Consider the following 26,686-nt stretch of genomic DNA (forward strand, 5'->3'; position numbering starts at 1 on the left):
AAATTGACTTGACTGACTTGACTATAAATATAATTATTGTTAGAGTATATGAGTTGCAAAAAGTCTCAATTTAAAAAAAAAAAAGAAAAATCGTATAATCCTAAATTGTTACTTTTTAAATGAGTTAAACCGATCAAATGAATCAAGAGATAAAACAGAACAAAGCAATTCCAACCGCGTCATGCATACGTCACAGACACGGTGCCGCCCAGTGTTTATATAAGACCACGCAATCGCCAGTCTCTTCGCCTTCCAACATCAAGGCAGTTATGGGAGACTAACCAGAGCCAAGACTAGCTTTTGTCCAACTAGGTGACTTTTTTTTTTCTCCCCCACCCCCAACCTTCCTCGAGAATACAAGAAGAAAAAGCGACCTTGAAGATGAATATGATGCAGACCACCAGACGCGTTATGAGTTGCTTTATGTTCCCACAAAATGGAGTCGTGGACGGCTCGTTGCACTGCGGCTCTCCCCCCGTCGTCCCCCCCGCCTCGGCAGCCTCGTCACCTCCGCAGCTCCAGCGGGCTGCGGCCACCTTGGATGCCGTCAACGGCAACGGCGGGGCCGCCAAGCAGAGACCGAGCGCTCTGGAAATTATCTCCAAGGGCGGCTTAGCGAACGTGAACCACCGCGACGACGACGACGTGGAGGCCAGCGACGGCTCACCGCCGGGGACGCCCGATTCCCCGGACGAGCACGCCGCCGACGACGTAGTCGAAGCGGAAACCAGAAGCCTCATTACTCGCTTTCTCACAGACTTTACCGGCCTGTCGACGGCTCGTTGGAACGAAAGCAAGGCTCATTCAACCATGAAAAGAGTGGTGGCGAACGTTTTGGAAAAGCACAAATACAAGTACAATGGTGAGTGGCTCTTTCTTTTCCTCTTTTTTTTTCCGTACGTGACGTGAGCAAGTTGTTCGGTCGCCATTTTTTTTCTCCCAACCAGGAAATGTCGACATGCCTCATGATCGAACATTTTGTTACAAAGGTCGAATTCAGTCGACCATTTTACCACTTTATTTTGAGTAAAAAAACAATTTACAATATCCTTCGAACCCAAAGACTTACGAACTATATTTTCGTTTTCCAGCGAATCAACAGCTTTAATCAATCGCTCAGAGAGGCAGCAAAAAAAAAAACTCGTTTCCTGAAATGAATGTGACTATCAAAAGGAGACATTTATAAAGTGGGCCTTGTATTTACAAAGGGTGTCGCCGACAAACATTTAAATGTCCCTTTTGAGCCTTATGGGTGTAACAAGTGAACAGCTGGAATTTGAAAGCAAAAAAAAAGTGCTACAATAAGGCAACGAGTATCTTTTTCTTGGACATTTTATTAAACTGGTTCTTTTTATGTCGTCAAGGTATAACCAGCAAGTGCTATTTAATATCCCTCGCCTACTGGATGTTATCCAAATAGAAGAAGGAAATAAATGTTAATGTTTCTTGGAATAAGTATGACTGGTAGAGAAGTTTAGTAAACTGGGATTTATTTACTCCAGGTGTCAACAACACACTTTTAGTGTCCTTTTAAGACGTCATTAATACAAGTGAGCAGCAAAAAAAAAAGTCAACAATCAGAAAAGTGGCCTTTTTTTTTGTGGAACGTGTGATATGAAAGTCAACTTGGTGTTCATGGGACCTCTCAATTTCCTCAAGGTATCATCAACAAATTGTCTCTGGACGACCGAGGGGACAACATGGGCTTTGTCAGTGAAGTGGCCAAGAGCCTGTTTTCGGACGGGACCACCAACTGGGGCCGCGTGGCCAGCCTGGTGGCCTTCGGGGCCGTTGTGTCCCAGCACCTCAAAGAAAAGGGCCGGGCCCACTGCGTGAAGCCCGTGGCCGAGGAGATCTCTTCGTATCTGCTGTCGCACCAGCGCATCTGGCTGGTGAAAAACAACTCATGGGTGAGTGAGTCATGACGAACTGTAAAGTGGTTGTGTAATCTTCCAGCGTTGACGTGTCAGGCAGCCTCTGAACTGAATCATCCTGTTAATTTTTTTTTTTCTCTCCCCCCCCTCCTCTCAGGATGGCTTTGTAGAATTCTTTAGGGAAGCGGATCCCGAGTCGACAGTGAGGAACACATTAATGGCCTTTGCTGGAGTGGCTGGCATCGGCGCCACACTGGCCCTGTTGATCAGGTGAATTTGTTGGACTCTTTAAAAGAGAATTTTTGAAACCACGTTGATGCTGGATACGTGCAAGCAACTTCCACGCTCCCCCTTGGACATTAAAAGATGGAAATGAAGGCAAAGTCGCTGTTTATGGTTGCTACCGATGGTTTAGTGTTTTTGTAGACACGGGTTGACTTTGTCCGGCGATTAGCAATTATTTAATTTTCAAAGAAATTTATTTTTTCTAATAGATCTAAAATATGCCTCTATGCAAATTTGTGAACGATTCTCCCTGATTTTGCGCTTGTTTTGTGATTGAGTGACGTTGACGGGTTGCAAACAGCACTGGCAAAGTAGTAAGCATTTGTAGCAGGAAGCGACAGCCACATCTTTCATGCACGCCATCGTGACGATGAAGCTCTTTTCCATAAGTCCCATTCCGGAACAATCCAGCCTTGTGAGCGGAGCGCGGAACATTTGCATCGGTGTCGCTCGGCACTTCCTCTCAAGTCAGATCAGCGCCGGGAACCGAAGCACAGCAGAAACTCTGGGAAGTACGCCCCTGAGACCTTTGAGTGGCACGCGAGAATCTTTTCAAGGACTGAGTTCAAAGTGCGTGACAATAACAAGGGGCCGGAGACGATACATCTCCAGTAAGGGCGCTGGTACGAGTCCACCTGTAAGCTACCAGGAGAATGTGTAGGTGGAAAAAAAAAATGGGTTCATTAGTAAATAAAAAAAAAAAAAAAAGTAACACAAAATGCTTTTGTTCATGCTGTCTTTCTGTTGAGGTAATTTTTTGTAAATGCAGAAGTTTTGAGTTTTTGTCACCCACGCTTCACTTCCGCTCTACTTCCCCTTTATCACACCGCGGCACAGTTTCTTCGAAATAAGACTCCTCCCCCTCCCCCTCCCCCACAGCTCACATCCGCCGCAATTATATAACGGCCCCGCGGTGCGCAATAATGTGGCCCGAACGGCCGCCCGGGATCTTTGACTCCTCCCCGTGTTTGTTGACATCTTCACGGTTGTCCCGGGTTGCGACACAAACGCGCTCTCGAGAGGAGTCTTTCATCTCCGCGGTGATGTCTGCTGCCGTGGTTTCGCCAGCGGCGGCTTGGTTCTGCCAGGGGAGTTATGATGGGGGGGAGGTGGAGAACGCAACTTGACAGGAATGCTTGCGTCATTCAGCAAAAAAAAAAAAAAAAAACGAGGCCGCATTGCAGCATCCGAAGCGATCGAGTCGTTTCGAAATGCGGCCTTGAGTTCTCCTTCACATCGGCGTCGTAATTACAGCAGCTTCCTCGTTAGCATAAAAAAATATTTTGCTAGCCTGATCGGACGTGAAGGCAACATAAATGCCTGCTAAGTTGTTCGCTCAACAATCGTCTGCAAATGTCGAGAGAAGTTATCGTATGATTTAATTTTCTTTAGCTTTGGCATGTCTCGCCAGACTTTTTTTGGTGGTTGCTTATTTAATGATCTTGAATAAAAGAAGGTTCCAGTCAAAAGACAAAAGTTTTTGAAGAACGCAAAAAATCTAAAACAAATCTTGAGCCTGTCAATCTTGTTAGACTTCAACATTTATTGACGATCTTTTTGTCAAGCTACAAAAAAAAACGAGCGATTTGGTCAAATCTTGCCGGACCAGTTTAGATGTTCGTTGAGTTTTTACTTTCGTGGAAACAATTTTTCTTGTATCAAAAAAAATAAAAAAAACGCTCTACGAATGCCGACAAAGTCGAATTCGCTCAGTACGTTATTAGCTCGAGGCTCTCGTCCGGTTAGGCTAACAAGTTACGTCAACATCGTCAACATTCGACATCGTCGCGCTTGTCGCAACTTTGACCTCGTTTGCGTGGTCGACGTTCTCATGAGATTTTGCCCTCTTGCATGATTTTCTTAACGTTCTTCATGTGAAAGGTGACGATGAGCATCGAGTGACTCATTTTTGCCACCTCAACCCCCCCCCCCCCTTTCCCCCCCTCAATGTGGGCCGTAGTTGATCAATTCCGACCGGATGTGAGTCATGTCGAAACCGTGGAATGTACAAAGTGCTTTTGAAGAGAAACCCCTCTGCTCGCATTCGTCCCGAGACTGCCGAATGTGGAGTGACGACATTCCCCCGCTCGTCACGACGCGATCATCTTCGATGTTCTTGGTGCCATTTCGGCTTAATGTGGTCGACCCGTTTTTGATAAAAAAAAATCTGCACCGACGCAATTTTGGTGTGAGATGTCTCGACAATTCCGTCTCCGTTTATTTGCAACTTTTTTTGAAAGGTGGCTGCCATTTTGAATTATTTGGAAATGACTCCTTCGTTCCCCTTAACGCACCTCGTCTGTCTGTCTAGCGTCTTGGCAGAGCTATATTATTTACCAACGAGTCTTTTTTTAATTTTTTTTTTTATAAATGCTCCTAAAGGCCAAGCGGGGACATTAAATTGAAATTAAATTTCTCGTGGCTTGGGGAGTAAAAAGTCAACAGTCAGCCGAGGCAAACAGGAAGTGTTGCTGGAGCCGCATTGCAGCGGTGGGAGCGTTGCGGGCGCGGTCGCTTTGGGAACAATCGAGCGCATAGTTCACATTGTGATTGTGTGGGCGGCGTTGGAACGATTGTCATCAGGCTGGAACTCGTTTTTTCACTTTGCCTCTTAACTCATTCCCCAGTCACCATTTGGGATTGAATTTTTATTTCATTAATTTTTAAATTTGCAATCATATCTTATCTTCTGTTGGAGTCATTCTTGATCAAGCTGATATCTCAGTTTATTTCTCCGAACAATTAAAAATAGAAATATTGAAGGCGAACGCTTGTGCATGCACTGTTGTATTTGTGCAATGTGCCTTTAAGGGGTGTGGCCTAATGAGCAGAACTTCAGCTCGCGTCGACCGTTTACCAAGCGGTCATTCTGCACCGTGACCTTTGAACCTTAACGTTTTCTATTTATTTTTTTTGCATTTGCATTTGCATTTGCGGGGTTGCATTGGCAACTTTTTGTTTGTATCCATGCTACTTCACTGAGACAGGAAAAAAAAAAAAAAGCAAAACAGACAAATTCCCAACATACAAATTATTTTCTTTGCCGAACTCAATCCACCTGGAGCAAGCAGAAAAAAAAAAGAATCGTTGTGTTCTGACATCTGATCCCGTCGTTTCCCATGCAAAGCAGTCTGCTGCAGTTGAAACTTTTTGGTAATTTGAGCCGTGCGGATCGGCCTCCCAGCTCGACATGAGCATTGGTTGCTGCAGACAGGCTGCCCCGCCCACTTCTTTAAAAAAAAAAAAAAAAAAAAATTGCCTTCGATTCCGGGAAGTGGGCCGTGGTGCGGGTTTATCTTTAACCGGACCACTCAGCTGTTCTTACCAAGAACTTTGATGCGTCAGCTCGGAACTGTGAGAGCCTGAGCGGGTAGATAAAGACGCTAAAAGTCGGCGTGCATGGATGACAGCGAGCGACGGAAAGAAAAAGTTTGCTTGCACTCAGACGCCATATAAACTTTATAAATTGTAACGCCCATATGTAGTTTTTACAAAACGTTTTCATGTACTTTAAGCCTTATGAAGCTCATTTAATTCTGACACCTCTCGTGTAATTTACACTAACACTGTCCGGCTCATGACCGCTGTCCTGTCCTATCCTGTCCTAGTGAGACTTGTGGCTTCCCTTCCTCACCGGGGGTAGCGCTACCTGGCCCACGACTGGCCCTGTCCTGTTTTCCGACTGGTTGCCTCACCCGGTCTAACACTGCCTGCCTCACTTCTCCTGTCCTGTCCCATCCTGTCCTACTTGTCTGGCGTTGCATTTCTTCCTCACAGCGTTTAGCATTTCCTGGCTTACAACCTGTGCCCATCCCTTCCCATCATATTTGCTACTCGCTCACAGGGTGTATGTAGCATAGCCTAGCTCGCTGTTACTGTCCTGTCCTATCTTATATTGAGGGGTTTTCTTCCTCAAGGGGTGTAACACTACCAGTGTCACTAGTTACTACTCTCTTGTCCTGTTTGCTACTCGTTCCATCCCTTCCCCACAGAGGGTAACTGACTGTCTCACTTCACCTGTCCTGTCCGTTACTCAGCATGTCGCCTCCTCATATGATGTCGCACTGCTTAGTGGATTGCTACTTTCCTGTCCTGTCTTTTTTTTTTTATACTTGTCATCTCTTTTCCTCACATTTTTTGTCCATACGTGGCTCACTGCTACTCTCTTGTCCTGTCCCGACTTACCTGCGGCCTGTTACTGCCTTACCTGTAGCACAACCTGGCCCACTGCTGCTGTCCTGTCCTTTCCAATTTGCTACTAATCATGCCCCTTTCTCGCAATGTGAAGAACTGCAAGGCTCACTGGCAATGTCCTGTCCAATTTTCTACAATTTGCTTCCCTTACTCCCAAGGTGTGTCCTGCTTATTGCTACTGTCCTGTCCCGTCCTGTTTTAGTTTGCTTGTTTGTCACTCGGAAGTCTCACATGGAGCTTAAACATGATCGTAATTTAGTGGCGCTTTAAATAGCATCCGTGTAAATTCCGCAACGAAGGCTCTTATTTCTCACACTGACGCGAACGAACTGTGACGTCATCTCAAAATTTTGAAAGAGAATTTTTAGGTTGGGAGGTGGAGTTGACAACGATGCTATTTTCTCACAGGCTTCTAAAAATAGAACATGATATTTGAATATGACTCCTATTAACGAGGTCTCTCCTCTTAACACTTGTCGTTCTTCTAATAGATGAAAATCCAAACAAATTATAAAAGTTGAAAGCAAGTTTTGAACGCATTTTGAGTTTATTTAACACCAAAAAAAAAAACATGTTGCAATTACAATATGTATCGAAAACGTTAGCGTTCGCCTGATTTATTCCGCTGATTTTAGCTCATTAAAATTGCTCATCAAAAATTGGCCGATATTTGGCTGACTTTTTTTTCCCCTGCACTCTCGGAAATCCAATCCAAGAATTAAAACGTTAAACTGATAACATTCATTGTTGTAATAACATTCTTACAAATAATCCATGCTCGTAACGTAGCAGCTGTGGCTAACATTTGCTCCTTTACGGTGCTAAAGCTAGCTTAGTATTCCTTGCGCTGCTATTTTGTTGAAACTGGATTGATCACATTTATATAATCAAGTAAAGCCGTGCACGAGAATACGGATTGTGCACGCCGATCAACAGCCATGTTTTTTTATTTCATTTTATTTTATTTTATATTAGTTTATTTTATTTATTTATTGCTTTTTATTTATTTATTTTTTGCATGCACATTTTTGGTTTCAAAAAATAAAATTTCCTGCAACAAAAAAAAATATAATAATAATTCACATCAACAGCCAAAAATCATGAGTCAAACGAGGAAGTGAGGTGGTGCAGAAAAATTGTCGTCGTGCATAGAAAGCGCTTGGCCGTATGTCGCCGTTGTGGGTGTTCCCGTTGCTTGGTTATGTAAGATCGGAATGTTGAGCGTTCCCTCCAGGCTGTTGCCGGGAACACTCTGTTCTGGAAAGGAAGAAAACAGCGTCCTGACCTCATCGTGGGTCAGGCGCGTTTGTTTACATGCACTGCAGAACTGCTCATCCGGGCCAGCGTTGCTGCAAAGAATCGTCACGAGAGTCCTGGCAAAAAAGAAAAAAAAAAGTGTCCTGCTCTTTGCAATTGTGCACAAACGTCGGAATCGCACTTGAGTCGAATCAAGACGTGACATGTTGTTTTTTTTTGTTTTTTTTGGGCTTGTTCCTGCTCGGCTGGTTGGATGAACATTCCGCTGGGAGGAAGAGAATGCTGTGCGATGACATTACTCAAAGTTATTCGTGGACTAAGAAGATTTGAATCCGAGCATCAGCTTTTATCTCAAAAGAGCCGAATGACAATCGAGCGAATCTTTTTTGCGATTTCTTTGGGTGTCCACTAGATTTGAGAAGTGGTTAGTTTTTATGTCTCACAGTTGGGCTCTTTAGTGTGGCGGCACGATATTGGAAAAAATGTGATGTGGATGTTGACAATACTGATATCGATATTGCGATATTTTGACATTTTTATTATTTAAAAAAATAATCATTTCAAGCTGCAAAATAAGCAAGCTTGTTGCATTCTTAGCAAATTAATTGTAATTCTCCAAGATATTGTCCAACTATTGAGTGGCCATGCGTGCTTACGTTTGCATCTGACACGGGCCGCACGATATTAGAAAAATCGGATTGTTGACTAAACTGATAACAAAATTATTGCGATATTTAACATGTCCCGAAAGAAATTACATTTTTATGGTCGAATGAAAGATGTAAAAAATAAGCAAACGGGCAGCTTTCTGCTGATAAACGGAACCAATCCGATGGTGCTGTGGGCGGGCCAATCTGCTTCTGCAGGCAGGGTCACCAGCACAGCACAGCAGAGAGAGAGAGATAAGGGTGCTGCAGCGAGCCAAAATAAACCAGCTTTTAATTTATCCGCCTCGAAAGTTAGGAAAAAAAAAAGGCCCGATGCCGATAATTGAAGTCAACTCGGCGACACTCAAGTTCACACATGGAGACCAGTCCTGGGTGCGCGCCACTTATCCACTTTTCTTGCCAAAAACTAATCACCAAACCTCTGAGTGTGTTTCTGGTCCATTGTGCAAAGGTCTGGTTGTTGTTCTTTCACTTTATTGTCTTAGTTTCATTCTTACGCGACTTTGCTTTCCTTATGAGCGTCCAACAGGCGTTCCTGTTCTGCAACGCGCTTGCACTGGAACAAGGAGGCACCTCGATAACTCATGACTCGACTTTCTGACGTGACTGTATTTGTAGCTGTGCTATTTTAAGGAGACGTTTTCAATCCAAATCACTGGCCAGAAATAACCGTTTGGTTTGTCTGAGAGGAAATAAATTGAGAGTTGAAATGGGTCCAGTTTGGTTGTTTTCTAAAAGTGGACCTCTTCAACTTGCATCCGTCTGCACTTTGCGCCGACCGGCCTCCCGAGGTCCACGTCTGGCTTTGTCGGCGCCGCCTGGCCAACGTGACGGCCGACACGGAATAAGGGGAAGCGTAACGTCTTTGAAACGTTTCGAATGAACAGCTTGAATGGTTTATAGCTTGGCATGCAAATTAGAAAATTGGGTCGCAAAATGTTACCGAAATGTCAGCCGGAACTTCTAACGCATTTCTTTTAATGAGTTAATTGGAACGTAATCATGCTGCACGTGAACTGTTTTCAAACAGGTCGACTTCATAGCAACTCACCGACTGCTTCCTCATTCACGATCTGGCATCTTCCGGAGAGGGTGTTCTTTTTTTTTTTTTTTTTTTTTTTGATGGCATTTTCAGTTGTATGTTAATTACAAATCACCAGTTAATTGAAAACAATCTCCACCACTTTATCCATCAAATCTGCTTCACAATATATTGGATGGCATCTTTAATTTAATTTAATTTAATTTAATTTAATTTAATTTTATTTTATTTTTTATTTTATTTTTTATTTTATTCAATTTATTTATTTAGTTTTCAAAACTGTTTTATTTTCCTCTTCTTTCCAAGTGTGCAGCGTGAAAGGCAGCTGAGCCTTTCGACCAACATCGACGCCCTGCCCAGGAAAAGACCGAGCTTGGCCGTACTTCCTCAGAAGATTGACTTTCTGTGAACATCTGCAAAAATGTTGCTGATGTTGTTCTGCCGGTCTGTGTGTCGGTGTTGATGCGCGTGTGTGTCCGCGTCAAGAATAGGAACGCGCCGGGTTGGACAGCCTGACGCGCAGCAGCGGATGGCTGCCGAACGAGCGTCCGTCCATAACGGGCAATCCTGACCCATCCTGCGCTCGGCGCCATCTCCAGGCGGAGACGCAGTTTCTGTGACGGCAGACTGATGAAAGCCTTCCACCGCCATGTCATCTTGTATCTAAATGTGCTGTATTGCTATATCGCAACATTGACGTATAACTGAAAAAAGACTTTGACGAAATGGAATAAAAAAAAAAACAACAGAGAAAGAGAAAGACGCACGATTGACATTTTGGTTTCAATTTGTGCAACTCTGCAGGGTCGCTCGGAATTTTGTCTGATACCAAATACCCGAGCCCGCCGCAGACTCTGCGACCGCCTGCTGTGGATGCGGCCGTTCTCCTCAAACATCTGAGAAGTAGGTGACCTACTTCCTGTATGGTCGCACAGAGGAAGCATGTGAACGTTGCGTTGGCGTCGTGACGCCGTCGTGACGGCAGCGGGCTTGTTTGACCCGAATGCTCCCAGGTGTCTCGTTCTGTCTGGGTCAAATTGTCTCCTAGTTGGCGTCTAACCTGAAAAATGGTTTCTTATCATCCAAGATTTGACTCGAAGGCCATCTTGTTTCAGTCTTCGAGCTTTTTCCGAAGAAGCGCAGCACGCGGCCGAACGGCCCCCGTGTGACCGGAATGTGGAGTCATGCATCTTCGCCTCACATGTTTGTGTTCTTTCTATCAGCTGAGCAGATGATGAGTTGTTGTTGTGCCATCTGATGACTTGTTGAAGTTCAAGAGATGAGCTCACCTCGGATGGGATAATTATAGCGACCCCCCCCCATGCCCTCCCCGGTGTGAAGCTCGCTCAGCACTTGCTCAGCACAAAATGAACACATGAACTGAATCAGTGTCCTTCTGTTCCACTTTGAACTCAAAAGAGCAAGTCCAGCAGGAGACCAAAAAAATGTGTCATGTTAGCAACACGGAGCACTAAAAGGATGTTCGGCTTCATTTTCACTTCACGCAGACGTCTTTGTTTTCGTGTGTCACTCCATTTAAAGACGACATTAGTCCCTGAAGGCCAACGACAATGAAAAGTGGTTAACTCGTGTGCCTCACTTTTATGTCGTAAGCATTTTGTCCTAGCGCTAGCATGGTCTTCTGTTCCCACCTTCCAAAATCTTGTTAGCATGTTGGCTTTAATAAAGTCTCACAATTGTCCATAAGTGTGAACGTGAGTTTGTCTATGTTTATATTTATATAACAATATTGCAATAAATTGTGGCGAACTCTGTCGCAATAAATAATCGATAGCCTGGCGGCAAGTATCGATATTTGAAAACAACGCACATCATGGATTGACCTCGTCGTCACCGTCCGTATTTAATCTCTCCTGTCCTGTCAGTGGGGGCGCTAGATCCCCAAACGGTTCTAAAATTGCCGGGATCGGCGGCCGGTGAAGAATTTACAATAGAAGAAGAACAAACGCAAGAATGGCGAAAAACACAGAAAAACAAATCAAAGACCCATCGGCGAGTTTCTATTCGAAAGTGTGGAGACACGAAGGATTTTACGTGACAAGTGACGAGAGGACACTGGATAAAGAATATGAAATCTTCAAGAACTGCTCTGCAAAGGTAAAATATAGCAGCAACATGACGAATATGCAAACACACCTCGTTCGCGATCACGGCGAACGACTCGCAGGTGATAAAAAAGGCGAACCAAGACAGCCGACAATCACGACTGCTTTTAAAGAAACGTTTCCCTTCGGGTCGCCGAGGGCACAAACTATCACCAAATCCATTGCGGAATTTATATGCGAGGACCTTCCACCTTACATCTTGGTCGAAAATGTTTGCTTTCGAAGAATGCTAACTCCACCGGAACCGAGATACGAACTACCGAGTCGACGGTACTTGACAGAAAAAGTCATCCCCGCATTGTATGCAAAAGTGTCCTGTTCTGTCCTGTGTGCCATGTGAAAGATTTTTTTTCTACTGCTGGTGACATCATCTCTGCTCAGAGGTGTTCTCTTAAATCTGAGCATGTTGATCAGTTAGTGAATATTCCTTCATGTGTCCACTGTGCGGGTTAACGTAAAGCACTTTTAATGACACTTGCTCCTGACACTTCAGGTTCAGAAAGCAGTGCATAAAATATGATATTCATTTTTGTGCACTTTAATGTGTACAGCCGTAGCGACAGTATTAAGACGAAGATATTACAGATGTTTTTATGGGCATTTATTTTCTTTTTCACTCACATATCTCGTGATATGTCGTTGAAGAAATTTCTAATGATTTCTTGAATATTGTAGACATCGTGTGTTGTGATATTATTGTGATCGTTGGGCACATATTCTCGCGGTATCGAATCGTGAGTGTCCCAGCCCGTAACCAGACCTTTGTTTTTTGTGTGCCTTGACTTCGGCTAACAATCAAACATTTGTTGCTTATCAGAAGCTAACGCTCGAAGCGAATGCTCATCGGCCCGAGTGACAAAACGTCGTTCTTTTGGCTTGACGTGAGAGTGTCGTTCGGCTGTGGCTTCGACACTGTCGGCCAAGTCTTGGGCGGCGAAACTTGCAGTGCGGGCGCAATTATGCAAACGAGCCCGACTCTTGCGTCACAGCTGCTCGAATTTGATAACACGAGAAATTTGTAAAAATATGAACATTTTTTTTTTTTCAAGTCACTTGTGTGTAATATGAGAGGATAACGTCACGGCAACTCGTCATCGCCGACGATGGCGTGAATGCGCCGCTTGTTTATTTTCTCCCTGAAAGTAGTTCAGCCAAAATGAAGCTTTGCCATTGTTTTGCCTCGCCGTGAATTTGGGTGACGTCTTTCATCCTCCCCCGTGGATGACGACGACCAGCGCGAAGATGATGATGATGATGAAGGTGACGATGGGGGATTACAGCGCAGACAAAATAAATAAAAAAAAAAAGGCAACAAAGAAGGAGTGGAACGGCGTAGGCAAAGTGTTGATCGTGCTGTTTTTTGCTTTTGGCTTTTTGCAGACACAAAGAAAAGGTGACGGAAAACAGCGCTTGAGCTCATAATCCCGTTAAAAAAAACAAAAAAAAAAACCTGCCAGATCAGGAGTGTTTTATCGATGCGCTAATCTGCCTTTAAAGTATCTTAATCTCGCTGTATTCCGACTTTAATCAAAATTCCTTAAAAGCAAAGAGGTTTAGCTCTTTAAAGGTCATAAACAGCCACACGTCTGTCAACACTTTTAAACACTTGAGCGCTTCCTTTTTGATTTGGTCCAATCAAATCTGATCATTGCTGCTTTTTTTTTTTTTTTTATTAAATGACATTTGTCCTAAAAAACGAAAAGCAAAATTCAAATCTGCATTACAGATGAAATGTTTTTTTTTTTTGAAGAAACTTTGGTTTGACCGTTTCGGTTCAGTTTTTGTGCGAAGCGTTTGCGAAATTCTCGATGTGCGTCATGTGACTGTCAGCAGTTGAATGACCGAGAAAAATACATTATATCAACCCCAGAGTTAAAAAAAAAATCATCGCATGGAAATTTTGGTTTGTCATAAAAAGTTTCAATGAATGTGACATCCTCGAACGTTTGCGTACTCAACTGCAAAATTGTAAAAAAAAAAAAAAAGAAGTCTTGGGATTTCCACGTGTTCCGTTGGGTTTTCTCCGGAGGCGTGTTTGACATTTTGATATGCCCCGCCCCTCTCCACTTCTTGGGCCGCAACCCTCTTCAGCGTACATGTGATAAGGAAATGAAATCCTTATCACGATTGTAAATCTCATTAATGAGAAGCGTGTGGCCTCTCTTCGTAACGACCTAAAGCGTCATTCTCTGCAGAATTATTATTTTTTTTCCTCCTTGGGAAATTCATCATGTTGTTGGGCACGAGCAAATTATCCCGCCCATTTCTGACATTTGGCCAGCGGGCCGTTTTGTTTGGTCGTCTGTTTGCCCAGGACGCCACCGCCAGGTGTTCCACGCCGTGCACCTGCGTCTTGTTTGCCGACCTCACAGCAGCTGCTCACTTCTCTCCGCCGCCTTCAACACACGCGCCCACTTGACTTGATGACCAATCAGATCGCCACTTCCTGTGGTGCACGTTCACCTATTTTTTTTGGGGGGCGATCTGGCTTGGATGCCAGTCAGTCTCGGCAAAAAGCATTTCCACTCGGCTTCACGCTTGCGTTCATGTTTGCATTTTGAGCCCATCCCAGTGGACTTTCGCCGAGAGGCGGTTGCACCCTTGATTGGTCGCCAGCCACAATCTGAATGGCCGTGTGAATACACATCTTCATCCTCCCTTTCTTGGCCTGAGCAAAGTTCAACCATTTTCTGCAGCACTTGTCCTCATTCAGGTCGCAAGTGAGACTATCCCAGTTGACTTTCCGGTGCGAGAGGCAAAGTCCACGCTGGAATTTCAGCCAGCCAATCACAGGCCACATTTCGACATCGGACAATGTTTTGACATCCAGGCGTGTGCACGTGCCGCAATCCAAGAACTCTAAGCGAGATAGGCAATTTGCTAACTTGGTTTAACTTTGCGACTTTCCCCCCCCATTTATTCTTGCGTTATGATGTGCAGCCGATTTGAAAAGATTTCATCTCGGCCGATTAAATCGGTCGTGCTCCACTATATTGTCAATATGATGCTTATTAGCGTATGCCATCCATCCGTGGATTATTATATTAACATAAGCTTTTTTTTCTTTTTTTTTTACATTTTTTTTGACACGGCATCAAATTCTTGCTGTAAAATATTGTGTTTATGTTCGTGATAAACAAGTTTTATCAAGTATGTTATTATCTTTTTACAATAAGATAACGATGTACAGAGTTTGGACTTTGGATTGAAAATTAATTGTCACTTAAGAAATTGAAATTAGCATGAATATTAGTATTTATGTTTAAATGACAAAGCTGCCCCCCCACCCCCCACACCCCCCGCTTGCCGTACATGTCGATGAAAGATAATCTTTGTGAGTTTACGACAATGTTCCCAGGACGTAAATATCAGATGTGACCGTTTCCTGTAGGATTTATTTATTTATTTACTGATAACAATTTCTTTGATTAGAAGCGTGTTATTACCGTCATCTTTATTGCCGATCACAAACTTTGATCGTGTATCTTAAGTTGTTAATTTGTACCCACAATGTTGGATAACAGATAAAAAGTCTGATCGTAAACTTGCAGAGACGGACTTTTTGTGTGTGTGTTTTTTTTTTAAACATCACAAAACTGCTGTTTATTGTGAAGTGGATTGCGTCAACTGCCAACATCCGGCGCTCGTATCTCAAGTTTGCGCTCTCAAGTCAAAGCAAAAAGTTGTCTCTCGAAAAACTTTCTTGCATCTCAAGGCATCGCTGTCGAATAAAAGCGCTCATAGCAACGTGATTGGACGAGACAAGACTTCTTCGAAGGAATGTCAAGATAACACCGGCCAGTGTTGTTTACGTGGCTTCAAAGATGACGACATGGGCAGAATTCCTTCTTTCCTTTTGTAGTTTGAACCGGAGCCACGTGAGAAACGCTCCTGCGTGCCAAAGGCGGCGATAACGATCCGGTGAAGAAACAAGGCGTCGGTAATGGAAGCTCTACGCATTCGGTCAAGGAAAGGTGATCGGCGTGAGACGTACGAGAAGAGGAACAGATGTACTCGGGGGGGGGTACGGGGGCGGGGGGTAGTATTGGTTGACATCATTGATGCCAACTCGTGCACGTGAGGAAAACACCTTCACGTTTGACGGTGTCGCATTTGCTTCCTCAAGCAAATTTAATGGCCAACTTCCTGTTTGGTGCTCGGTAGCGCTGATCATGTGACCATGACTATTTTATTTGATGGAAGCAAATGGTGACGTGACGTTTGGCGTTTCGCCGTGTCGTCAATCTAACGTTAGCTTGCGTTAGCATCTTGATGTGTCATCGCGCAATCATATGATCAAGTTACTTGAAGATTACGAACTTTTAAATGCAAATATCTACCGTCAATTCAGGGCCATTATCGCAATATTATCGCAATACCGATATCAAGAACATGGTTACAACTCATGGAATTGAAATTCTTCCACGATGAAGAAAAACTGTAGCCAGTCGCTTCTTGTGATTGTTTACGCCAACTCAAGTAACCTTTTGGAACCAAAAATGCCGGCGTGGGCGTTGCTGACCTCCGTCGATGTTCTGGTGCCGGCAGTGCGGGAGGCGACGCCTCCCCTGACCCTCGCCGTGTCCTCGGCGTGCACGTTGAAGTGCACGACAAGTTCGCATCAAATGCTTGCGCCCACTGAGCCGCGTCGGGAAAAACAAAAGCTTAGCGTGAAGGAATGCTGAAAAAGATCTTGAGTGGACCTTGGCTAGCGTCAACACTCGTGCACACGCCCCCACAAGTTGTTTTGCTAAATCATGTTGCCTGTAAAAGATGGGATTGTTTGGGCCCTTCTTAAATACAGTGGCGCTAATTTAATATAAAGAATCAATGCAAGACATTTTCGTCGAGTTAGCGATTAGTATCTTTGTGGCCAAACAATATATTGCAATCCTCAAATGCATGAATTCTTTATCCTCTGCAAAAAATGACAAATAGTACTTCAACTTGACTGAGTCACGTTTAGTTGTGAAACTCTTCTTCTTATGCGTCTGCATGACTGCTTTATACTGCCCCCAGTGGCCAAGACGCGCACACACTCCAGAAGGAGCGGCGATGAATTTATCAAGACGCACAAAATTGTTTCATTCTTTATTTTGTAGTCAATATTCTTATTTGTGCATGTTCTCAAGTACAAGGTTATATATATATCTTTTTTTTAATAATTGTCGATATTACCTTGCTAACAGAAAGTTAAGTCGAGATGCTACTGTATTTCACGTGCAATTTCGGAAGCGTTTCTGTCCTATTTGCAGCTCAGGAATATATTAGTGGCAAAATTTGTGAGGCATGTGCAAATGAGAACATTTCCTGGCGGAGGAGCGGCGCGCGTGAAGACAAATAGGAACATCTTGACCCTTAGGCTGTACTGAATATGCAGCGGCTCACGTCGCAAAGCCGACGTGTCAATAAAGCTTTTATGTACCTTCTGGGACATGTGACATCCTTGTGTTCCTTTGTGCTTTTTATTTTTTCTTCTCCTTTCAACACATTTTCCTGCTTTGATTGGGAAGTTGTTTTCGTGTGACGCCATTGATCCTACTTCAGTATTTCATTTTATTTATTAACTTTCCAGCCAAGTAAAAAAAAAAAAACATTGGATCTTTGACGTCTTTAACCGTCAATGGCAGTAAATGAGTAAAAACAACCTTACAGGAAAAAAAAAACAAAACATAAATTTGCGTGTGACTTTGCCAGTGAAGAATCCGGAACATTCAGCATTCCAAGATTCAGGAATTGTTTCGAATGTTCCGCATCCTGCTTTTGATTTCTGTTTGACTTGTCATAAAATGTGAAGTGTGACCTTCTGGAAATGTTCCAGTTGCTCCCTGTGCGAAGGTGTGAGAATGTTCCTGTCAAAATGAAAGTCAAAGAACAGGAAAGCTTTTGTTTTCTCCAAAATATCCGCCTCAAGCTTGATTTCGACACAAAAAAAATGCGTAGCTTCGTTCAAAAGTTGCATCCGGGTTGTGTTTTATTTTTTGAATTTTTTTTATGTACTCGCATTACTGCTGACCAATGTGTGACAACATGTCATGCGAAAACCTTTTCCCACCAGCATGACTTTGGATGACTGGCGTGGATCAAAGATATTAAAAGTGATGATTCACGCAAAGACAACACGATAAAAATGGCGTTTATGCTTTTAGCATGGGAACTTTGACTCTCTTCCCACGCACACACGCTAACGCTTACGCACAGGAAGTTGATAACCTTTCAACCACCTCCAGGTTGCTGAAATGTTTGATCACTTTAGCGTCTGCTTGTGAGTGCTAGCTTGTTAGCGTCTCCGTTTAGCAACACAAGACAAGTTTTAGCACGTTTGCTTCTCTTAGCCGATTGACAAGTGTTTTACTAGTTAGCATTCTGATGTACGTTTTAGCATATGAACTTCTCAATTTAGGGATCTGTGGAACGTGTTAGCGTGTTAGCTTTTTCTTTTTAGCGCTCTGACAGCCATTTTAGTATGTTAGCTTGTCTTTTTAACATTTGGAGACATCTTGGCATGTCAGGTTCTTCTTTTAGCATGTTGAGAAACGGCTCCGTGTGTTAGCTTCTGCTTTTCACACATCACTTTAGTCATTTTGGTTTGATAGCGTCTACTTTTAGAGCTTTAGTTTGGTCGTTTTAGCTTGTTAGCTTCTGTTAATGCTCCGAGAGACATTTTAGCACTCACGTTTGGGCATGATAGCTTGTTAGCATCTTTCCGTTTTCATTTTAGCATTTTGAGAGACATTTAGTGTTTCAATTTTGGCATTTTAGCTTGTTAGCTTCACCGTTTAGCACTCTGAAAGACATTTTAGAATGTTAGCCTTTCCTTTTAGATGTCAGAGAGACATCTTAGCGTGTTATCTGTTGCTCTTCAGTTTGATCTTTTTAGCGTCTTAGCGTGTCTGTTCGTTTCGTCATTTTAGCTTGTTAGCTTGATTTTCATTTTAAAATGTTAATTTCCACTTTAAACCCTGCGGGTGACATCTTCCTCTTTTAGCTTTCTGAGCGACATCGGTGCGTTCGCTTCTCCTTTTATGCTCAGCTTGGACATTTTAGCTTGACAGGTTCTGCTTTTTTTTGGGAGGGGGGGTGACGTATTTGCCTGGCAGCACTCATGTGAATGAATGAAAAACTTCCTTTTTTTTTTTTGTTTGTTTGTTTTTTTTGTTTTTGTTTTGTGGCCATGGAGTCGGCCTCCTCGTCTTGAGCAAACAACTGCTGTGTACGACCAAACATTCCGACAGCTACACAACAATTTCACAAAGGACTGAATGAGTGTTTGTGCGTGCACGTACATATGATGTATGTTGGTTGGCGTGTGTGTGTGTGTGTATTCATGGTTGTTTTGCCGCTCTGTGCGTGCGTTCGTGTAAACTGCGAATGAAGTCATTTTTCGTGTTCCCACGAGCCTCACATAGCTGAGCTGAGGTCACATGACCCACGCATCCAAACACACAACAGAGACATGGTGTGCATGCTGGTGCTCGCCACACACTCACACGAATCATCACCGATGTCACGTCTGGTCATGTCGATTGATTGGTCATTACGCAAGTCTTTATTATTATTTTTTTTTTGTTCCTCGTTCACATCCCGGAATTTTCCCGCCCGGAATTTTCCCGCCCACTTATCTTCCCATCACTTCAGTTTTGATGTCGTCATTTCGGTTTTTGTATCCAAACGTGACTCGCTAACTTATTTGACGCGAACACGTGATGTCATCATTGTGATGCGTGCGCCGCTACGTTGACTGGCGACCAGTCCGTTGTTTGTCTGTTTGTGTCCCAACATTGGTTGGATGGATACATTTTAAGCGTGTTTGAAATCGCAGCACTTTGGAGCTCAGCGACGCGTGCAACTGGAAAAGACGGAAGTGGATTTGGCGTAGCGTGTCGGATGGTGTGCTTCGCCGCGCATGACCGCGGTCGAAAGGGAGGAAAGCGGCGGAAAGTACCCGCGACTCCAAACTCCGTTGACCTTGACGAGGCTGAAAGCAGCTCTGAAACCTTTTCGAATTTCATACACTGAAAAAAACGCCGACGTTTGCATCGACGACACGACGACGACATTCGAGAAGCGCAACGTGAACGGCACAACACCTCAGCCGCCTCATGATGACTAACATGAGACACAAAAAATGATGAAGTATTAAGTCATCAGTTAAACTAGTGCTTCTCAAATAGTGGGGAGGGGGGCGCGGTGTGAACCTGGGGAACATGCTTTTTTCCCGCCATACTCCAATAAAGTGTAATTGCACATCCTCTCCACTAGTTGGCAGTGGCGCTCTGCTTGCCCATTGTGCGCAGCGAGTATGAACTCTACGGTGTCGGTTTGTTTGGCAGTAAAAATGTGACTTTTTTTTACGCCCAAGCAAAACGCAACTGAGGCTCTTATCAGTGCGCCCACACGCGGCGTGTCAATCAGTAACGTGAGTGCAAACATGCTGTGCTGACGTAGCGCTTCAACTATTTTCACCCATGCAGGAAAAGTTGACAAAAATATTTTGCAAATCGGGAAAAAAAAAAGGCTAACGAAATGTTGTCCCGGTTGAATGTTTTTTTTTTTTTTTTGGATGACGTGTCGTAGTAAATATTTTGTTGTTTTTGCATTTATTGATTCTTAAGTTTGTTTATGCATTGACATTTATATTTTTCTGATTGTGTCATGCAGGCTAAGACTTGATTTGGTTTTCAAGTTTCAAGACGGCAAACAATCAAAATGATCTGGCACCAGAAAAAACGCACCCCGCAGGTCAAAAGGCCATTCTCAAAAATATTTTTAAAATAAATATTTTATTTAAAAATATTTTTACTGGTTATTTGTTCGAAAAAAAGCAAAAAAAAAAAAATATATATATGTTGTTATTTTTAATTTAATTTTATTCATTTATTTTTTTTTTTTTTACTTTACTGTCTGTAGAAATTTTTTAAACTCCACCCCCCCCAATTCATTCTTTGACTCTCCCGGCCCAAAAAAAAAATGTTTCGGTTTTGTGTGATGAAGTATGTCTCTCGCTCTCACACACTCACTCACACAGTGTGTACATGTGTGTGTAGACGTGAGTGCGTGCGTGGGCGGCCATGGAATTGCCTTTTGTTCCCACGCATGTTGGTATTTGTCGTGTGTATTTTTCGGTAGTTTTGGACCTGTAAATCCACGGAGCGTTCCGGCTTTGCTTGCATTCTGTTGTCGCTTTAACGCCGCTGAAAACGCCTACAGGCCGCTATGTTGTCATTATGTCTGTCTTTCTTTCTTTTTTTAAAATACACAGCCGTGTGATTGTGTCTGTGAAGAGGCGTTCGGATTACCAACGGGGGATTTTTGTAGGACTTGCAGTGAAATAGAAAGTGGGTCTTTTTTTTTTTTTTTTTTTTTTTGCATGTGGCTTTTCATGCTTTCAGAAGAATTGAAGATAAACACTTTCATTGCGTCATTGGCGCAAGCAAGAGTTTGTTTATTTATTTATTCTTTTTTTTTCACTTTGTTACCCCATAAAAGGCGGCATGATGAAAATTTGATCAGCATAGAAACCTCATATGACATTTGTTGAAAAAAAAACATCAAATAAAGCAAATACTAATTTGTGAGGTTAAAATGAATGAAAAGTTTCCAAAAGTTTCTTAGTTTTCGTAACTTTCAGCCTTGTATTGTCATTTTTTTCCCCAAGTGAATTTCAGGAAGATGCATCCATAATACAAAAATAAAACAAAATGTCTGCCCTTCATCCGACCTTTTTCAGGAATTTGTTTTGTCAGGAAACACAATCTAAAAATCGAATGAAATATTCTTATATTTTGTTACATAAACAAGCACAGAATGAACACAATATAAAACATTTCAATGATTTTGTTTAATAAAATGGATAACTAAAATAAAAAACTATCTCCCTCATGGCACTTTTTTGCGTCATTGCAATTGCAAGATTTTTTTGGACTCTAGTACAAAAAGATTTTTTTTTTGTTCAAAATCTTTCTTTTCAAGCAAGTGTGTGCATGTGTGTGTAAAATATCTATATAAAAAGTCAAACAAAACAAAAAAAAAAAGTTAGCTCCTGGCTAAATAGAAACTCCTGTCGCAACTTGCGACACTTGATGTCGGTGTGACCAATTGACACTTCAAAGTTTCCTTTTTTAATTGTCTGAGCTTGGCCGCGCTCCTCGACGAGCTGGCAAAAGTACTCGCGTGCAAGCCGGCTTGATGTCTAAGAGCACCTCTCATGCACGCGGGAACTCAAAGTACCTCACGTCATTAAAAATAACATTTCAAAGTATTTGCAAACAAAAGAGTTAAAAGCAAGGCAAGGCGGCCTTATTTGTACAACACATTTCATAAACAAGGTCACTCGAAAAGCATTTAGAAAGAGCCGACGACATTCGGAGGTCAAGCAAAGACAACAATGGCAGTAAATGAGTTGAAGACATTTAAAAGCAAAGCAACGGATAAAAAGTAGCTTATTAAGTAGATCTACGCACAAAGACTTTTCACGATTGAAAAGCCACAATCTTAATTTTAAAAAAAATTATGATGATCTTTTTTTTAACGAGAGAAATAGCAATGCAATATTGTACTTGCAAATAATAAACAAAATAGAATGCAAAAATGTTAAAAGAGTTTGTGCATCATGAATAATCCATTGCAGCGCCTTCTGGTGTGACTCGCGACTCGGCCACCGGGGGCAGTAGAATGCAGTCACGCAAACACAAAGGAAAAAGACTTTCACAACTACTGCTTGTGACTCGGTCGGTATGCTGCGGTACAGTTATTTATTTATTTTTATAGGTGTTCAATATCCATCTCTTGTAGTATGAGCACATCACCACATACATGCTATTCGCTAGCAATACGCTAAACGAATTTATTTAAAGCAAATCTTGAATCTCTTAAACCGGCCATTTCAATAATGGAAATAAAATGCAGCTATTTGTGTTCGATTGTAGAGAGTAAAAGTGAAAAAGTAGTCTGAAAATGCAGAAAGGTATTTAAAAAAAACAAAAAAAAAAAAAGAATACAAACAACCATTTAAGTCCAGTAAAAAAAATATTTGCACTTGGTTACGCAGCACCAATGCTGGCCCCCGAACATCTGGCGGCGACGGCATGTCTGGACATGTTGATGCTTACATAAGAGCCAGGACGTCATCCTGCAGACATCACCGCACCTCGATAGTCATGCAGTGCTGAGGCCTTGCGTGTAAAATACACACGTGTAAACATTTAACATCTTAAGCGAACTTTAAAATGTGAGCGAGCACGCCCCCGAAAAGTAAGATGAGAGAAAAAAAAAAATGACTCGTGAGAATAGTTGTCGCCCATGTTGGAACACTGATGTCACCACGCACACACTCGTGCTTCTTATTTTGTACACATCTGGTTGCTAGGCAACACATCAAGTCACAAAAGGCGTTGTCCTCTGTCCCGCGTCTCATTTTTCTTGCTGAGTTCGTCACCGTTTTATTTATTTATTTTTTTAAATTGGTCATCTTGCTGTCTGTCGCTTTATGGAATTCCTCTGATTCCAATGATGTGGCCATCTTTTTCTTTTTCTTCTTCCTGATTGTGTTGCCTTCTTTTGCTCTCGTTCTGACACTTGCGGTCATCGTCAAACTTGACGAGAAATGAAATAAATACATCGATCTATCTAGCGAGACAGCTAGCTAAGTACCTAGCTACCAAGCTAGCTATGTCGCAATCTAGCTATCTAGGTCTCCAGCTAGTTAGCTAAGCTAGCTAGCGAGCTAGCTAAGACGTCTCCGGGGACCGCGTGGTTTCTTTCACTAAGCGATTGTCTGAAATTGATTTGAAAGTGTTTTTATTTATATGTTTTGTTTTGGATTTGCTCTGGCTTCCTCTCGCTTTGTGCGCTTTTTTTTTTTTAAGCATATTTGGTATTGGAGTAATACGAAAGTAACACATGACATTGCTTGCATATTATGGTACTTGAACTATGTTCAGAGTTACTTTTTTTCAAAACAGGTAACTAGTTACTACTGCATTGGAATCCGTTTTAAAAGTTACACGCCCAACGGTAAGATGGATTCACTGGATCTCTTCCCGAGTGCAAATTCAGTATTTACAGTAAGGCGAGTGCATGCAAATGTGCTGACTTGAGTGTTTTTCAAGTACCGACGTGTCAGCAAATGACTTGACGTGAACACGAATGTTGTTTAGGTGTAAAAAGCCGATGGAAAGTTAACTTTGGCGAACACGTCCGTTTTGTGCTTTTATTTTATTTCCTGTGAGTGTTTTCGTGAGCTCTGTTTGTCATTGTTGTTGCTCCATGAAAAGCCAAAGTTGTTTGAAGGTTTTCGTAAGGCGACTTGCTACTTTGACTGGACCGGATTCAATGAATTTGAATGCTTGCGTGTGCCTTGAACTTGACTCGTTGCCATTCGCGTTCCAGGGAGGCTAGGGCACCCCCTTGCGCTTGCCTGAATCATTGAGTGAGAATACTCAAATGGAAAGAAAAAAAATGGAACCAAAAAAACCCTTGCGAGTGCTGCTGACCTTGCACTTCCTGTTTTGACGCTTTCACATTCAAGTTGTTTTCCGAAAAGCTTCGTCTTCATTTCATTGGAAATGAAACTTTATGAAAAGTTCCTGCACATGACCTCTAACTACACTCTGTGTTGAGTCGACCAAGCCCCCCCCCTTCCCTCGGCCCCCCAGGCTGGGCCGTGTGTGTGTGTGTGTGTGTGTGTGTGTGTGGCATGTGCTTGGGCCTGCCGCCTTCTATTCACGGGGGGAGAACAAGGCCCCCCAGTGTGCTCTGTTTTGCACATTCCTGCAGCCTGACATCAGCCGGCTGCAGGAAGGACGCGGCCTCGCTCTTCGGCGTGGGTAGGCGGGCGGGGGGACGTCCCGGAGGGGCGCCGTGAACACGGGGGTGGGCGGCCGCAGTCTGGCGGGCCCGGGCGGCCTTCGATAGCAACAATGCAATCAAAGGGACGCTTTACGTGCCACATGTTGTTTGCCGCTTCGGGTTCGAGGCCCCGCCGTCGTTAAGATGGATTAAAGCAACCCCCCCCCCTTCCTCCTCCACAAGCCCCCTCCGTCACTGATGCCGCATATGGAAATTGAGGTCATATGCTCAATGTAAATATTTATGTGGCTTGATGTGATACTGAAGCCACACGCACGGTTAAGTTCCCAAATACCCAGAATGCATTGCTTGCGTCACATTTATTGAACTGATTATTAACGTGATAAATGGATAAATATTGATAACTTGACCTGCCGAGCATTTACATTGTCGTATTTCTTGTGTTAGATTTTTTTTTTCACCTAAAAAGTATTTAATCTTTTAGTCAATAATTTTTGGGTTTTACTCATTTATCTCATTTAATTATTTTACAGATTAATTGTATAAAAAGAAAAATAGTTAAATAAACAATTAGATTTTTAAATAATAAATAATTAATTATATTAAATACATTTCAAATAATAAAAAAATGTAATAAAATGTGTATTATTTCACTATTAAATGTAAATTATATTTTTCATATTTTAAATTTTTTTACCTCATATCCTAAAATATTAGATGTATTCAGAATATATTTTTCTTAACTTTCCTAAAATGTATTCCCCTTGTACTATTTATTAAAATAATATTGTTGTCAATATTTGAAATGATGATTTAAAAATGTGAATAAAAAAAACAACAACAAAGCTTCGTTTAATGACGCATCCATCAAAATCTGCTTGGTGTTGTTTTTCGGCGAGACAAACGCATGTGAGGGGGGGAAAAAAAAAAGTCGAGAACCGTTCGCTTTGTTCCAATGTGCTTTGCTTTGCTCACATGTTGCTTTTGCGACGTGTTGTTGTTGTCGTGGAGTTGTTGGACTCTCGTGTGTGTGTGTGTGTGTGTGTGTGTGTGTGTGTGTGTGCTTCATGCGCTCGTGTGGGTGACCTTCATGTGATTTTTGTGATATGAATTGGCCTCTGATTTCATTTCTTCCTAACGTCGTAAAGGATGGTGACAAAAAGAAAAATCTTTCCAATCATTCTAATAAACGGAATCATAAAAAAAAATCCCAGGAATGGTCCATTTTCTAAAGGTTTGACTCAATTTTTCAACAAATTCCGATTCTTACGCTGAAGCATTTGACCAAAGTTCACTTTTTTTACTGGACAAGACTAAACAAAAAGGGCTCCAAGTCTGAGCCTTGGGGGACCCCTCATGTCGTGGCCATTCACATTGTGTGATTTTGAGTGTCTTTGTTTTGTGTTGTTGTGTTGTGATGTTTCGTCTTGTTTTGTGTTGTAATGTGCTGTCGTTTTGCGATTATTTTTTTAATTTATTTATTTTTTTGTGATTTTCTGTGTTGCTCTTTTTGAGTTGTGTTGTTTTTGTGACTATTCCCATACTTGATGTGTTGCCAGTCAATGTCCGGACACACGAAAACAAAGCAACACACAAACTCACATTCCCATCTCAGGCCGCAAATTTTCACGACGAGTGAGATCAGTGACTGCGATTTTCAATGTCCTCAGATTTTACGAAGACAAATTCCTCTTCTCTCTTCGGTTCTGTTTTGGTTCTGATGGATTTGCTTTGGAATTCTTTCCCCATGCGCTCATGTGGTTTGTGTGTGTGTGTGGGATGGGGGAGGAGACATCAAAGTCGGGAAATGGGATCCCCCCACCCCCGCCCGGGTGGGACAAAGCGGCCCTCGGCGTCGAGAGACAAAGAGAAAACGTGATGGCGCACATGTGAGCGGGGAGGCCGGCCGTCTGCGTCCATTCACATTTTCAGCCATTCACATTTTTAACAAGACGCCCGAGACGGATACTCGTCGCTTTTTCTTTGTCTTGTCATCTGCTTCTTGAAAATGCTTTCGACTGCAAAGAAATCTGCACTCCGGTGAAATGGGGCGTTTTTTTTTGTTTGGTTTTTTTTTGGCGCTGAATTTCCTCTTCCTCTTTCAATCTGAGCAGAAGGGAGATTTTAAACTTTAACAAAAGAATTGACGCCACGGCAAAGTGTTGCTAAATAAGACGAGAAACTGTGAAACGAGGCTGTCGGCTCACCATATGTCGTTGCGCCATGACGGGGAAAAAGAAAATCTTTGGTCAGCTTTTCCAAATGGCGATTTTTGCGTGGGCTACTTTTGTGTCGTCATGTTAAAAATGAATTGAAGAAACACCGTATATTAAATGACACCTTGTACTGTGTTTGGCTTCTCTCAACAAAAAAAAAAAAAGTAAAAAAAATAAATAAATAAAAAATCTTTGACGTGTTTAGCCGTCAATG

The 26,686-nt window shown here is 42.6% G+C and overlaps 1 protein-coding gene and 1 long non-coding RNA gene across 2 annotated transcripts; both read left to right on the forward strand.

Moving 5' to 3' along the window:
- The first annotated feature begins 230 nt into the window (after nt 1-230).
- Nucleotides 231-2,878, forward strand: mcl1b (MCL1 apoptosis regulator, BCL2 family member b). Its single transcript, XM_088306694.1, has 3 exons — nt 231-862; nt 1,660-1,910; nt 2,032-2,878. Exons 1-3 carry the CDS (start codon nt 382-384, stop codon nt 2,146-2,148), a joined length of 849 nt encoding a protein of 282 aa, XP_088162820.1. The 5' UTR covers nt 231-381; the 3' UTR covers nt 2,149-2,878.
- Nucleotides 2,879-4,496: 1,618 nt separating this feature from the next.
- LOC148328554 (uncharacterized) lies at nt 4,497-11,027 on the forward strand. Its single transcript, XR_015845592.1, has 2 exons — nt 4,497-8,729; nt 9,627-11,027. It is a non-coding gene; the product is annotated as an uncharacterized LOC148328554 (long non-coding RNA).
- The last annotated feature ends 15,659 nt before the right edge of the window (nt 11,028-26,686 follow it).

The sequence above is a fragment of the Idiotropiscis lumnitzeri genome, chromosome 10, assembly GCF_059441095.1.
Source record: "Idiotropiscis lumnitzeri isolate Australia: NSW breed Sydney's pygmy pipehorse chromosome 10, RoL_Ilum_1.0, whole genome shotgun sequence".
NCBI classification, from domain to species: Eukaryota; Metazoa; Chordata; class Actinopteri; order Syngnathiformes; family Syngnathidae; genus Idiotropiscis; species Idiotropiscis lumnitzeri.